The sequence below is a fragment of the Salmo salar genome, chromosome ssa14 (genome assembly GCF_905237065.1).
Source record: "Salmo salar chromosome ssa14, Ssal_v3.1, whole genome shotgun sequence".
Classification (NCBI taxonomy): Eukaryota; Metazoa; Chordata; class Actinopteri; order Salmoniformes; family Salmonidae; genus Salmo; species Salmo salar.
In genome coordinates this window covers 66,442,465-66,456,213 of record NC_059455.1, presented here as the reverse complement: position 1 = coordinate 66,456,213, position 13,749 = coordinate 66,442,465, and the positions used below count along the sequence as shown (strand labels likewise).

The 13,749-nt window shown below is 43.4% G+C and overlaps 1 protein-coding gene across 4 annotated transcripts; it reads right to left on the bottom strand.

Moving 5' to 3' along the window:
- Window positions 1-915: 915 nt before the first annotated feature.
- Window positions 916-13,452, bottom strand: LOC106569905 (ubiquitin carboxyl-terminal hydrolase MINDY-1). 4 transcript variants are annotated; one of them, XM_045694710.1, is made up of 11 exons: window positions 13,220-13,452; window positions 12,978-13,086; window positions 11,174-12,815; window positions 10,109-10,166; window positions 9,682-9,746; window positions 4,796-4,954; window positions 4,588-4,690; window positions 4,159-4,301; window positions 3,767-3,964; window positions 3,306-3,464; window positions 916-2,620 (listed from the first exon to the last, which is right to left on the bottom strand). In XM_045694710.1, the coding sequence occupies exons 3-11, from the start codon at window positions 11,426-11,428 to the stop codon at window positions 2,540-2,542; spliced, it is 1,221 nt and encodes a 406-aa protein (XP_045550666.1). In that variant the 5' UTR covers window positions 11,429-12,815; window positions 12,978-13,086; window positions 13,220-13,452; the 3' UTR covers window positions 916-2,539. The 4 variants fall into 4 exon arrangements, with proteins under 4 accessions (XP_045550666.1, XP_045550667.1, XP_045550668.1 ...); XM_045694711.1 differs by having other exon boundaries at window positions 12,978-13,082; window positions 13,220-13,321; XM_045694712.1 differs by lacking the exon at window positions 12,978-13,086 and having other exon boundaries at window positions 13,220-13,342.
- Window positions 13,453-13,749: the final 297 nt, after the last annotated feature.

Genomic DNA, 13,749 nt, shown 5'->3' with positions numbered 1-13,749 from the left:
ACAACAGCCTCAATTTGTCAGGGCGTGGACTCTACAAGGTGTCGAAAGCGTTCCACAGGGATACTGGCCCATGTTGACTCCAATCTTTCCCACTATTGTATCAAGTTGGCTGATGTCCTTGGACCATTCTTGATACACATGGGAACTGTTAGTGTGGGAAAAAAACCGCGGCATTGCAGTTGACACTCAAACCGCTGCGACTGGCACCTAGCATAACCCGCTCAAAGCTACTTTTCTTGCCCAATCACTGAATGGCACACACACGATCCATGTCTTAAAGCTTAATACTTCTTTAACCTGTCTTCTCCTGATTTAAGTGGATTTAATAAGTGACAAAGGGATGATAGGATTCACCTGGTCAGTCTGTCATGAAAAGAGGTGTTAATGCCTGTCTTGGACTCCCTTCGAAAGATGGAGCAGAAAAAGATGGAAAAGAAAGAGGGGCAGAGAAGTTGGGGCAAAGTTTTTCAAGAAAAAAATAAAAGGTTCAAGGAGTCAGGAAGTAGATGGCTGCTTTTAAGAGAACGAGTGGGATAAACTTACACAGAAACGGTTTAAAGCGGACAAGAAGAAACAGGAGGACCTCGAAAGGAAGATATGACAAAGGTGGAAACCAAAAAAGAAGCCAGAAGAGGCTGCAAGAGCAGAAGCTAAAACAAGAAAAACCAATGATTGCATTTTTTCAAAATCAATGGTCCTGCAACAAGTGGAAAACTGTTATGCGTGTGATTAACTTCCATTTTAGTGTCCAGTTCCACTGTATCCCTTTAACAAACTATTCCACAAGTATTAGAAAATTGAGCTTAGCAGGTGAAAACAGCCGATAATGATGCTGGTTTTATCACATATTGGTTGTATGAGTCGATTATGTGAAATAATGACATTCACCAGACAAATGAGTCATTGGACACCATGACAGTTTGTTAAGATTTTCCTTTACTGACATGACAAATTAAATACAAATGAAGAAGTGGCGAAGATTAAGACTTGGCGTCAATGTGTGGTCTAGTACTGTAGCGTTGCTAAAAGCCCCTCCGCCCTAAAGCTACTTCAAAAGGGCTTGTATATCTGACCTTTGCAAAACTGCAGTAACCGCCTGAACTGGCCTTTGTTCCTAAGTACTGTAAATCAAATGCAGACTTCTTATAGTTGGTTCAAGTGCCAGGTTTGCTTAAAAATCTAGTGCAGTCAACGTGCTTTCCTGTGTGTATATATATATATAAATATATATATATATATTTATTTCCACAGAGGTTGGAATAATATTGTGAAATTCTGAAAGATTATAACGCCGTTTAAGGGCTATTTGAAAAGACCGCCTGAAATGTCATTCTGTGATGAGAAAGTCTTGGCTTGCCTGGTGACATCAAACATCCAAACCGCTCTGTCAACAGCTGGTTTTCCCCTCCCCACTCAGACAGCCCTATAAGAATTCTTGCTTGAGAAATGGCTCTTTGCTAAGAAGCTATTTGTTTCTTTTTGACCATTTTAATTGAAAACAAAAATCACAGTAAAGTACTTAAATTGTTACCCAGAAACAATTTTAAATGGAGATAAAAACAGCTGCATTGGACCTTTAATGTGACTTCTCTTACTTCCATATAGTTATCTTTCACACCGCCCCCTACTGGTCTTAAGTCGTCCATAACAGATGCTCCAGCAGAACACCTTCCCTGTCCTTATCCATTCATTTTTTGCATAATTCCTCCCTGCTACCAACTACAGCACAGTACACTATAGGACAGGGAAAGTAAGGCCAATGCTTAGTCTAGCAGATAGGACCTTTGGGAAAGCAGCCCTCAAAGCCATATCTTCGTTTGTGCTTGCAGAATCCTCGTCTCGGCCCTCGAGCCAGGCATAACTGTGCGCCGTTCTGTATAGGACAGGAATGTACGAGTTTCCATCATGGCGTAAATGCAGATGGTGACTTCCCAAGAGTTCGCTTAAAAACCGGGCTTTCTAAGGCTGTGAGGATGGCAAAAGAGTAGCAGAGAAAGGGGGGGGGGGGTTGTCTTTGTGCTCTAATTTTAACCAAACTTTTTTGGATCTCCTATACGCAATTTAAAAAGCTGCATTATCCATTTTAAGATACATCATCTGGTCTGAGCTGTAGTGACTGCCCTTTAATTTAGACCTTAGCTTTCTTTACACATTTGTTACAGATGTGTTTCATGACTCTACCTGGGTTGTAATGGACAACTCAGCTGCTGTAACCCACCAACTGCATTGGATTTCCTGTCTGGTGCCTCAATTGGCATTTAGATTCTATTCAGTGGTTTTGCGAAGCGGGACTAGTACTGCCACCTTCTGGCCTGGATGTTCAAAGGAAACCACGGGTGCGAGGAGCGGTGGTAGTGAGTGAGGTTCAACCTCGAGGTTAGGTTAAGTGTGAGGGGTGGGTTTGGCATTGAGGTGGCAGGGGCACAATCCCCTAACTGTGTGTGTGTGTGTATATATATGTTAGGGGTTGGCTTAATGCAAAGAAGGGCAGGCTAAAATCATAGGGAGATCATGGAGACTAGGGTAAGGTTAGGTGTCGCTATAATATGGCACAGTCCGAATCATCCTTTTTCTCCCGTCTCCTCGAACCTCCCGGCTGGGCCGCCGCTTGACCTCTCACCTGGAAGCAAAACAAACCGTCATAGAGTAAGGAAGTGGAGAAGCTTCTATGTAGGTAGTTTGTGATGATCAAGGGGACTTTTTCAGCAGATGTGAATCATTGATAACAGAAAGCTAGTATCAGAAAAGTACAATAATGCACTGTGGTGAGAGAATGTGTTTTCTGCTCAAATAAATTGTAGTGTAATTGAAAAAGCCCCAGTGGGCAGTGTTTCTTTACCAATCGTCTATACCAGTGGTCAAACCTTTTCAGCAGGGACCCCACTTTTTCCACCAGAATTTCTGGGGACCCCATTTTTTAACCGCAATAATTTCTTGCCACCCCACCCCAAATCTAATGACAATCTTCAAAATCTGAAAATGTAGATTTTTACATCAAGAAATAACCTTCAATTCATTACATTTTCATCGCTTATCCAAATTAAAACAAATAAATACATTTACATTTTTCTAATCTTTCTCAAAAACATTTGTATATTATGCCATACAATAATCTTTACTTTGAAATGTTTAGTTATTAAAATGTGTACAAAAATAAATATGGCGACCCCACTGCAGTTCCCCCTCAACTTTGAATACCACTGGTGTATTGTATTTATCTTTCATACTGTTGAAGTATTGAATTAAAGCATAAAGAGGGCACTCTCTTTCCTTCTAGTATATGCCCAGACAGTGTGGTTGGTTACCTGCTGTGCTGGGGCCTGGGAGGGACCTCCTTGTTGTTGCTGCTGCTGCTGCTGCTGCTGGTACTCCTCCTCCTGCAGCTGTCTGGCCAGGTCCAGGTCACTGAGGGGCCCCGGGGCCGCCCCCTGCTGCTGCTGCAGAGACATGGCCACCAGGTAGTCCTGGCAACCAAGCATACACCACGGGGTGAGTGAATGTGTAGTCATGGAAATGTGCAGAGAGGCTGAAATCCTTAATATCAATGCATGATTTCCTGTACATAGAGATCTCAAGTTAGGATCAGACAGCGTGGCAGTTCTACCCATAAAAAAACCTTAATAAGTATCTAGATGCAGCTTAAGATATGGAGATTGTCTCAGTAGTGCATTAGATACCGCCCACTGCATCTGGGTGCTTCTCAAATAACAGGTATCCTCAAACTGAAACCGGCGAAGCTGTGTGGTGGAGTGGGGGGGTCACTGACCTGGTCGATCTGTCTCTGCTGCTGCTGGGGCGTGAGGTCTTCGGGCTGTGTCACGGGGACGCTCCTCTGGGGCGGGTGGCACAGGCGGAAGTCTGAGTCGCAGAAGTTGCCGTCGCCCTCCACGTTGTGTAGGCTCTCCCACACCAGCCCCCCCTCCTGCAGGAAGCCCTGGTCTGTCACCAGTAGGTACAGGTGGCCCTGTGGGGTCACAAGGTCAAAAGTAATTCACTGGGGGGAGTGAGCAGCATTTTAGAGAATGAGGGAACGTTACAGAACGTGCTACATGCCTCTCATGTAGAATACAGTCTGTTCTATATATTACATTTCTATCTGCAAGGTTCTATATGTTACACTCTATAGATTGAGCCCTTGGTAAACGCAAACACACGCACCTTGTGCTTTATCATAGTGCTAAAGTGGTTGTTTCTGAAGAACACGGACAGCTCGCCCTCCTTGACTGTAGTGTTGAGTTCACAAAGTCCATGATACGACAGCTGGGTCGCTGTGGACTCCAGAAACTGCTCTGCCACCAAACCTGATGGCACGGAGATGGAGAAGTAGAGGCATAATAGAGAAGGGGGAATGGTTGTATTACAGAGGAAATGGCCAAGTGAACATGTATGCTTGTGAGAAAGAGGGGGGGAAAAGAGTACAGAATGCAATTGGGATTAAATGATCAACTTCCCATCAAGACCCTCGTAAATAAAACCAGTTTATTAGAGCTGGGCTTAAATGTAAGTCTGAACCACATGTAGCTCACCAGGACAAGAGTTAGTTACAACTCAAATGTATGCGAAGTAAGGATTTGGAAAGTCCTGTACCTTCACTGACACGGCTGCTGTTGGCCGAATGCTTGTAGTCGATGATCTTCTCTACCAGCTGGTTGTAGCTTAGCTTTCCCACCGCTGCCACCATCTCAGGGCTCTGGAGAAAGAAAATATTTTGAATCTGATCCCCAAAACAAGGGATTTGGGGCATTAATTGTGAATGGAGGGCTTTTACCTTCACATGTTCTACAATGTCGCTTACCTGAGGGTCCACCAGCCAGCCATGGTAGAGTGGGATGTCCAGCAGGTCAAAGGCGATACACTCTGGTGTGTACTCAAAGTCTGACACGCCCGTGAAACGCACGTTGACATCAAGGCCCGTGGACAGCTTGGGCAGAACTGCCATGGCATCGCTCATGTTCTGCGGAATCAAAAGATAAAAATACATATAAAACGACAGAAGTTGGAAACTGAGTTGGAAGCCAGGGTTGGGGGTTACTTCTGTTTCGATTACAGTGCATTCAGAGATTGAACGAAGATTAACTTCATGAATTGAAGATCAGACCATTTTCTACAAGTACTTTGAATTCATATTTTGAGCTGGAATGGAATGGAACCGTACTTGCATAAAACAGAGTTGGTTGCACAGAAGGCCAGTATCAGCTGTTCCTAGATTGGTTTCTCATATGGTTAACACCATGGTTTCAGTGACATGTACGGTATGGAAATTAGATTGATGTGCGATAAGGCAAAGTGGATATGCAGGCTAATCTTGTAGTACAAAATTCACAAGGGCTTCTAAGAGACCGGCACTCAATCATACCTGTCCACACGTGTTTTGCCTATAGTTTCTTTATCACTGTCGAGCAGCGAATTGAGCAGCGAATTACAATCCTCTGAGCTTAGCCATGAATAATGAACCAGATCGTGGTTATACACACCCGCAGCTCTGATGTCTGAAAACAAAAGCTGTCCAGTCAAAAGAGCACATCTAATTGAGCTTCCAGTGCCAGAGCCAGGTGGTTGGATCGTGGTGCTTACAACACCAAGGACATGGGTTTGATTCCTGCAATCAGCCACACATACTGAATAGAATTGGCTGACTGTAAGTCACTTTGTATTAAAAAGCTGCTAATGACCACATCATTAAGTTAATTGGCTCCATCCACACAGGCACCATCTTGCCACCTTGGTACAGTATAGTACGTTTTAATCCCTGTTCCCTAAACTCCTTATACTTGTACTCTAGTGGCAGCTGGTGAGGCTTAGCATCGATGACACAGCTGATTTTACTGTGAGAACAGCCCCCTGTGTGGCTTCTGCCTCTGCAGTGCACTCCGCTTCCCCTTAAAAATGACTCGCTCTCAACCACACAAACGGTTTTGTGCCACACAGCTACAAAATAGATAGACGGCACCTGCAGAAACACACGCATGCGCACAGCTTCAGTGAGTGTCAAGTAAGTGGACAGACCCCGGCATGAGTTTGTGTGTTAAATACAGAGGTGAGTTTACCTGCTGTGTTTGTGTGTTAAATACTGAGGTGAGTTTACCTGCCGTGTTTGTGTTAAATACAGAGGTGAGTTTACCTGCCGTGTTTGTGTGTTAAATACTGAGGTGAGTTTACCTGCCGTGTTTGTGTGTTAAATACAGAGGTGAGTTTACCTGCCGTGTTTGTGTGTTAAATACTGAGGTGAGTTTACCTGCCGTGTTTGTGTGTTAAATACAGAGGTGAGTTTACCTGCCGTGTTTGTGTGTTAAATACTGAGGTGAGTTTACCTGCCGTGTTTGTGTGTTAAATACTGAGGTGAGTTTACCTGCCGTGTTTGTGTGTTAAATACTGAGGTGAGTTTACCTGCCGTGTTTGTGTGTTAAATACTGAGGTGAGTTTACCTGCCGTGTTTGTGTGTTAAATACAGAGGTGAGTTTACCTGCCGTGTTTGTGTGTTAAATACTGAGGTGAGTTTACCTGCCGTGTTTGTGTGTTAAATACAGAGGTGAGTTTACCTGCCGTGTTTGTGTGTTAAATACTGAGGTGAGTTTACCTGCCGTGTTTGTGTGTTAAATACTGAGGTGAGTTTACCTGCCGTGTTTGTGTGTTAAATACTGAGGTGAGTTTACCTGCCGTGTTTGTGTGTTAAATACTGAGGTGAGTTTACCTGCCGTGTTTGTGTGTTAAATACTGAGGTGAGTTTACCTGCCGTGTTTGTGTGTTAAATACTGAGGTGAGTTTACCTGCCGTGTTTGTGTGTTAAATACTGAGGTGAGTTTACCTGCCGTGTTTGTGTGTTAAATACTGAGGTGAGTTTACCTGCCGTGTTTGTGTGTTAAATACAGAGGTGAGTTTACCTGCCGTGTTTGTGTGTTAAATACTGAGGTGAGTTTACCTGCCGTGTTTGTGTGTTAAATACAGAGGTGAGTTTACCTGCCGTGTTTGTGTGTTAAATACTGAGGTGAGTTTACCTGCCGTGTTTGTGTGTTAAATACAGAGGTGAGTTTACCTGCCGTGTTTGTGTGTTAAATACAGAGGTGAGTTTACCTGCCGTGTTTGTGTGTTAAATACAGAGGTGAGTTTACCTGCCGTGTTTGTGTGTTAAATACAGAGGTGAGTTTACCTGCCGTGTTTGTGTGTTAAATACAGAGGTGAGTTTACCTGCCGTGTTTGTGTGTTAAATACAGAGGTGAGTTTACCTGCCGTGTTTGTGTGTTAAATACAGAGGTGAGTTTACCTGCCGTGTTTGTGTGTTAAATACAGAGGTGAGTTTACCTGCCGTGTTTGTGTGTTAAATACAGAGGTGAGTTTACCTGCCGTGTTTGTGTGTTAAATACAGAGGTGAGTTTACCTGCCGTGTTTGTGTGTTAAATACTGAGGTGAGTTTACCTGCCGTGTTTGTGTGTTAAATACAGAGGTGAGTTTACCTGCCGTGTTTGTGTGTTAAATACTGAGGTGAGTTTACCTGCCGTGTTTGTGTGTTAAATACTGAGGTGAGTTTACCTGCCGTGTTTGTGTGTTAAATACTGAGGTGAGTTTACCTGCCGTGTTTGTGTGTTAAATACTGAGGTGAGTTTACCTGCCGTGTTTGTGTGTTAAATACTGAGGTGAGTTTACCTGCCGTGTTTGTGTGTTAAATACTGAGGTGAGTTTACCTGCCGTGTTTGTGTGTTAAATACTGAGGTGAGTTTACCTGCCGTGTTTGTGTGTTAAATAGAGGTGAGTTTACCTGCCGTGTTTGTGTGTTAAATACAGAGGTGAGTTTACCTGCCGTGTTTGTGTGTTAAATACTGAGGTGAGTTTACCTGCCGTGTTTGTGTGTTAAATACTGAGGTGAGTTTACCTGCCGTGTTTGTGTGTTAAATACAGAGGTGAGTTTACCTGCCGTGTTTGTGTGTTAAATACTGAGGTGAGTTTACCTGCCGTGTTTGTGTGTTAAATACTGAGGTGAGTTTACCTGCCGTGTTTGTGTGTTAAATACTGAGGTGAGTTTACCTGCCGTGTTTGTGTGTTAAATACTGAGGTGAGTTTACCTGCCGTGTTTGTGTGTTAAATACAGAGGTGAGTTTACCTGCCGTGTTTGTGTGTTAAATACTGAGGTGAGTTTACCTGCCGTGTTTGTGTGTTAAATACTGAGGTGAGTTTACCTGCCGTGTTTGTGTGTTAAATACTGAGGTGAGTTTACCTGCCGTGTTTGTGTGTTAAATACTGAGGTGAGTTTACCTGCCGTGTTTGTGTGTTAAATACTGAGGTGAGTTTACCTGCCGTGTTTGTGTGTTAAATACTGAGGTGAGTTTACCTGCCGTGTTTGTGTGTTAAATACTGAGGTGAGTTTACCTGCCGTGTTTGTGTGTTAAATACTGAGGTGAGTTTACCTGCCGTGTTTGTGTGTTAAATACTGAGGTGAGTTTACCTGCCGTGTTTGTGTGTTAAATAGAGGTGAGTTTACCTGCCGTGTTTGTGTGTTAAATACTGAGGTGAGTTTACCTGCCGTGTTTGTGTGTTAAATACTGAGGTGAGTTTACCTGCCGTGTTTGTGTGTTAAATACTGAGGTGAGTTTACCTGCCGTGTTTGTGTGTTAAATAGAGGTGAGTTTACCTGCCGTGTTTGTGTGTTAAATAGAGGTGAGTTTACCTGCCGTGTTTGTGTGTTAAATACAGAGGTGAGTTTACCTGCCGTGTTTGTGTGTTAAATACTGAGGTGAGTTTACCTGCCATGTTTGTGTGTTAAATACTGAGGTGAGTTTACCTGCCGTGTTTGTGTGTTAAATACAGAGGTGAGTTTACCTGCCGTGTTTGTGTGTTAAATACTGAGGTGAGTTTACCTGCCGTGTTTGTGTGTTAAATACTGAGGTGAGTTTACCTGCCGTGTTTGTGTGTTAAATACTGAGGTGAGTTTACCTGCCGTGTTTGTGTGTTAAATACAGAGGTGAGTTTACCTGCCGTGTTTGTGTGTTAAATACTGAGGTGAGTTTACCTGCCGTGTTTGTGTGTTAAATACAGAGGTGAGTTTACCTGCCGTGTTTGTGTGTTAAATACTGAGGTGAGTTTACCTGCCGTGTTTGTGTGTTAAATACAGAGGTGAGTTTACCTGCCGTGTTTGTGTGTTAAATACAGAGGTGAGTTTACCTGCCGTGTTTGTGTGTTAAATACTGAGGTGAGTTTACCTGCCGTGTTTGTGTGTTAAATACTGAGGTGAGTTTACCTGCCGTGTTTGTGTGTTAAATACTGAGGTGAGTTTACCTGCCGTGTTTGTGTGTTAAATACTGAGGTGAGTTTACCTGCCGTGTTTGTGTGTTAAATACTGAGGTGAGTTTACCTGCCGTGTTTGTGTGTTAAATAGAGGTGAGTTTACCTGCCGTGTTTGTGTGTTAAATAGAGGTGAGTTTACCTGCCGTGTTTGTGTGTTAAATACAGAGGTGAGTTTACCAGCCGTGTTTGTGTGTTAAATACTGAGGTGAGTTTACCTGCCGTGTTTGTGTGTTAAATACTGAGGTGAGTTTACCTGCCGTGTTTGTGTGTTAAATACAGAGGTGAGTTTACCTGCCGTGTTTGTGTGTTGAATACTGAGGTGAGTTTACCTGCCGTGTTTGTGTGTTAAATACTGAGGTGAGTTTACCTGCCGTGTTTGTGTGTTAAATACTGAGGTGAGTTTACCTGCTGAAAGTTGAGCTCCATTCCCTCAGCCTTCTCCCTGGGTTTGATGGACAATACACACTCTCCTGTGGCAGAAACATAAGAAAGACAAATTGTTGGGAGTATAACGATAATGTGGTTCTCAGACAGTCAGTGACCAAACAGGAATGTGTGTTATAATATATTTGCCCCATGGTAATGGTCAGAGTTTACAGATTTATCAAATCTGCTAGATATTTCAATGACTTAAGCCCTCGGCTCCTGGGGCCAGTGATGATCTTTTGTTTACGGCCTGATAATATGCAACCTCTTCAGTTGCTTGTACTTTCATGCATTGGTTGCATTTCCATGTGCCAGTGACAACCTCAATGTAAATGTGTGAAACATACAATAGCTTCAGTGTTGAAGTCTGTATGGAAGTGCAGATATACACTCCTATGTTTCTTACCAAGGTGAGCCATCAGGTCCTCTGTGGTGATAACTTCTGTCTGGGCGGGTAGCTTGGCCTGGGGACAAATCACACACACACGATTCTGATTCATAAACCCTTTCCTTGAGCCATGTTCGTTTAACAACAGATTCTGTGAAGTTGGATACAGATATTATTGGAAGTTATAACATTAGAATGAATGGTGCTGGTCAAGGAACAATCGAGGCCTGGACAAATATACTTGACACTGAAGAAAGAGCTCAGCTAAAGCCTAACACACATAGAAACAAAAACTATAAAGCTCAGCACGTACACACACACACACATATATATATATATATATACCTATTTGTATCTTTTTACTTTCAGGCCCACAGAAATGGGTGGTATGGGGAGGGCTTTTTCTCTTCTGAGTGAAATAAATATATGTGGAAGAAATGTAATATGAAATGATATATGAATTGGAATACTGTACCTGTAACCCCCCCCCAACAAAATAAATGTCAAATAAATTGAAATTGTCACAAAAACAATGGATTCTCTGGCGCAGACATGCTGCCCTTCATAAACTTTCATTCTGCGTTGCTTGATTTTAAAAGCTAAAAGTGACACTGTTTTCATGTTGATAGTACAAACAAGATTATAGGATTCAGAAGTCCTCTGTCCTCTCTTAATACAACTCCCCAACATGAACCTGTAATTCCTGCCTCTAGAAACTTCCCTCCCGCCGGTGCCATATCACTAATTCTGGCCTGCCTACACACCTCGGACGTGTCATCCTCAGAGTGTGTCAATCTCATCCTTATTCTCAGTCACCTTAAGAAGGCCACTGAAGTCCCTCAATAGTAAAAGTGCATCTCAATAGCCTAAAGTGGCATCCTCTCTTGGCTCATTTCTTTAATCTGCACCGATCTGGACCAGTGAATGCAAAATCCCCCAATAGTCCTGCAATATAGTGCTTTCCCCTATCATATGGTTTGACATCAGTGCAGATGAAGTAGGCCTAAAGCCACTTAAGACAATTGAGATGCGTAGTCATGGACCCATTAGTCCCAGCTAGCTGGTTCTACACTCCAACTTTACCTTCCAGCGCAGAAACAGGGTGTTCATGATGGCCAGCAGGGGACAGGGCCCGTTCTCACTCTGTGTGATGATGGGGGTCTTCTTCTCTTTCCAGGTGATCCACTTCACAAAGTAGTAGGCCGGCATCATGGGCTCTAGGTCCGGGGCAGCGGCTGGCTCCCCCTGTGGCTGCGGCGGCTCCCCCTGTGGCTGCGGCGGCTCCCCCTGTGGCTGCGGCGACGCCAGCCAGGACATCGTCGGCCAGGTAGGGGACATCGGCAGACAGAGAGCTGCCCTCGATGCCCAGGGCAGAGTAGGAGGACAATGGCTCGTCGTTCCCGTTGTTGCCCTCGAAGAAGTCTAGGCTGGGGATGGAGAAGGAGGCGGAGTCGGTGGTAGCTGACTGGCTATACTCGTCCGACCTTCCAAATGTGGCCTCTGAGCTCTCCCCGTTCCCTTCTGTCAGAGTTTGGCTCTGCAAGGTGGATCGAGCGTCTTCTGTCGTGCCGTTTTCAGACATGGCTGCACACGTGGTGGTTGGTGTGAGTGAGGTTTCCATGTATCCGTCAAAACCTTCTGCTTCCATAATTGGGGTCTTAACTGATGGGTCTTTGGTGGAGTCTTCATGGTCCAAGGGCTCCGCTTCGTGGATTTCTTTAGCCGCAGACGATCCTGCTGTAAGGCCGCCCTCTTTAGAAATGGCCTCTGTCAGAGAGCAGTCATCTTTGACAACGCTCAGGAGATCTCCTCCGACTATCTCGGTGCCAGAATCTGCCATCGCTGGGCAATGTTCAATGTAGCACTTAATCAATTGAAAATAAGGCCAAGTCGTCGGTAAAGACTACTTCAGACTTAGTTTGTATAGGAATAGAAAAACAAACTCAGCCCTTTACATTAAGTATATTCACAGATTTAAAAGTTGGCAGTGACCTTATATGTGAACCTTGAAGGAAATCTTGACGATCAATTCCCTGGCATTCCTGAGTAACAGTGTCCTTAGTTTGCAAGACGGGGTTGATGGACGGCTACAGCAGAATCCACAGTCGCTCTGTCTGTTTTATGTCATAAGAGACTGGATTTCATACGGCCTTAAATATCTACTTGCACATTTTCTTTCAGTTCAAGTGTGGGATGTCATAACAAATAGGCTATCTTTTCGACATTGCACATGGGCTTCTGGTAAATGTAGTGCAAGTGTAAAACTACAAGCTTTCCTCTAACAAAAAATAAATAATTTTCTTTACACAAAATATATATACACACATTTAAACTTAACAACAAATATCTTATAGATCATTTTCAGCACTGCCGCTGTCCATTAACCTTATACAGTAAGATACCTACAGCTCCCTGTCAAATAGGTTTGGTTTGATAGCTTCTGGCAAGCTACAGCAGCAAACTAGAGCAAAGTTATCTTTGGGGGGAGGCAAAACTTATCTAACTAGTTATAAAAGTTGTGCTTTTCCTGACGATACAAGGGAATATACTAATTGAAGACTGACAGAAAAGCTACAGCGAAGACAAGTGAAGAGCGGGATGGAGCTAGTCAAGCTTGTCCCGTGACATGAATGACTCGTAGGTTTTTAGGATATTAACGCGGCATGGTTGTCTTCTTAGCGTCGTCCCAGAATACGAGTAACCATATTCTTAAATTGTACCAGACCTGAAAGAAAAATATCAGTGATCAGTCCGTGAAATAATAAGTTATTCTCTAACAACACATCTCCTTCCTTACCCTGGGTTTGACAAAATACTGAGAACGGAACTATAAAGTCGTAGTAGAAAATATTGCATCTGTCAAGTGACACCAGAACTGGCTACTGACCATAGCTTGCTAACGTTATACCCCCGTGCTGACGCTCAGAAGTTGGTAGCGCCCATCACCACCGTGCAACAAATATCTTGATGATGGTGGCAGCTTGTTAGCTAGCTAGCTGACCAGCAGTAAAATAAAACAATTTACCATCAAAGCCAGTTGACAGCGTAAATTGGCAAAAACGTCGTGAAATTTAGACAGGTTTTGGTCCAATCAAGAGCAAATTGAGATTTTTACGAAAAGATACTGACCGACTTGTCCACATTAACGAGCTTCGCTGGCAGACAACGGGCATGATATTTACATTCCACGGTCTATTCGCAATCTTGACTTCGCTTACTCCACTTCCTCTACCACAGTCTGTAAACAATGACGTCACGAGCTGCATTAGCCTCAGGGGGAAAACTATTTTTTAGATGTCAAGCACCAAGTTACATACATAAAATACATGTTGTATAATATGCCAACCAAAGATATTTCAGAAAAACTGGAGAAAAAAAACTCTGCAAATATGCGAATTAATAAAAAAAAACAGCTACCTTAAATTATTGTGAAGTTAATCTTCATGGGGACACAAGTGGTTGGAGTACTGAACTGCAGGTGTTAATATACTGGTAGTGTTCATGAGCGTCATAGCTCCTTCTTGCTGCGTAGTGCGCAGTATTGCAGAGATGAAAGTCTAAAATGTGTTTGTATTATTATAAACTGGGTGGTTCGAGCCCTGAATGTTGATTGGCTGACAGCCGTGGTATATCAGACCGTATACCATGCGTATGACGAA

Excerpts from the sequence above, each read along its gene's own strand:
- LOC106569905 (XM_045694710.1), bottom strand. The coding sequence starts at position 11,428 with ATGTCCCCTACCTGGCCGACGATGTCCTGGCTGGCGTCGCCGCAGCCA. Across the intron at positions 4,302-4,587 it reads CAGCAGCCGTGTCAGTGAAG|GTTTGGTGGCAGAGCAGTTT; the intron begins GTACAGGACTTT and ends CCGTGCCATCAG. Across the intron at positions 3,465-3,766 it reads AGCAGAGACAGATCGACCAG|GACTACCTGGTGGCCATGTC; the intron begins GTCAGTGACCCC and ends CTTGGTTGCCAG.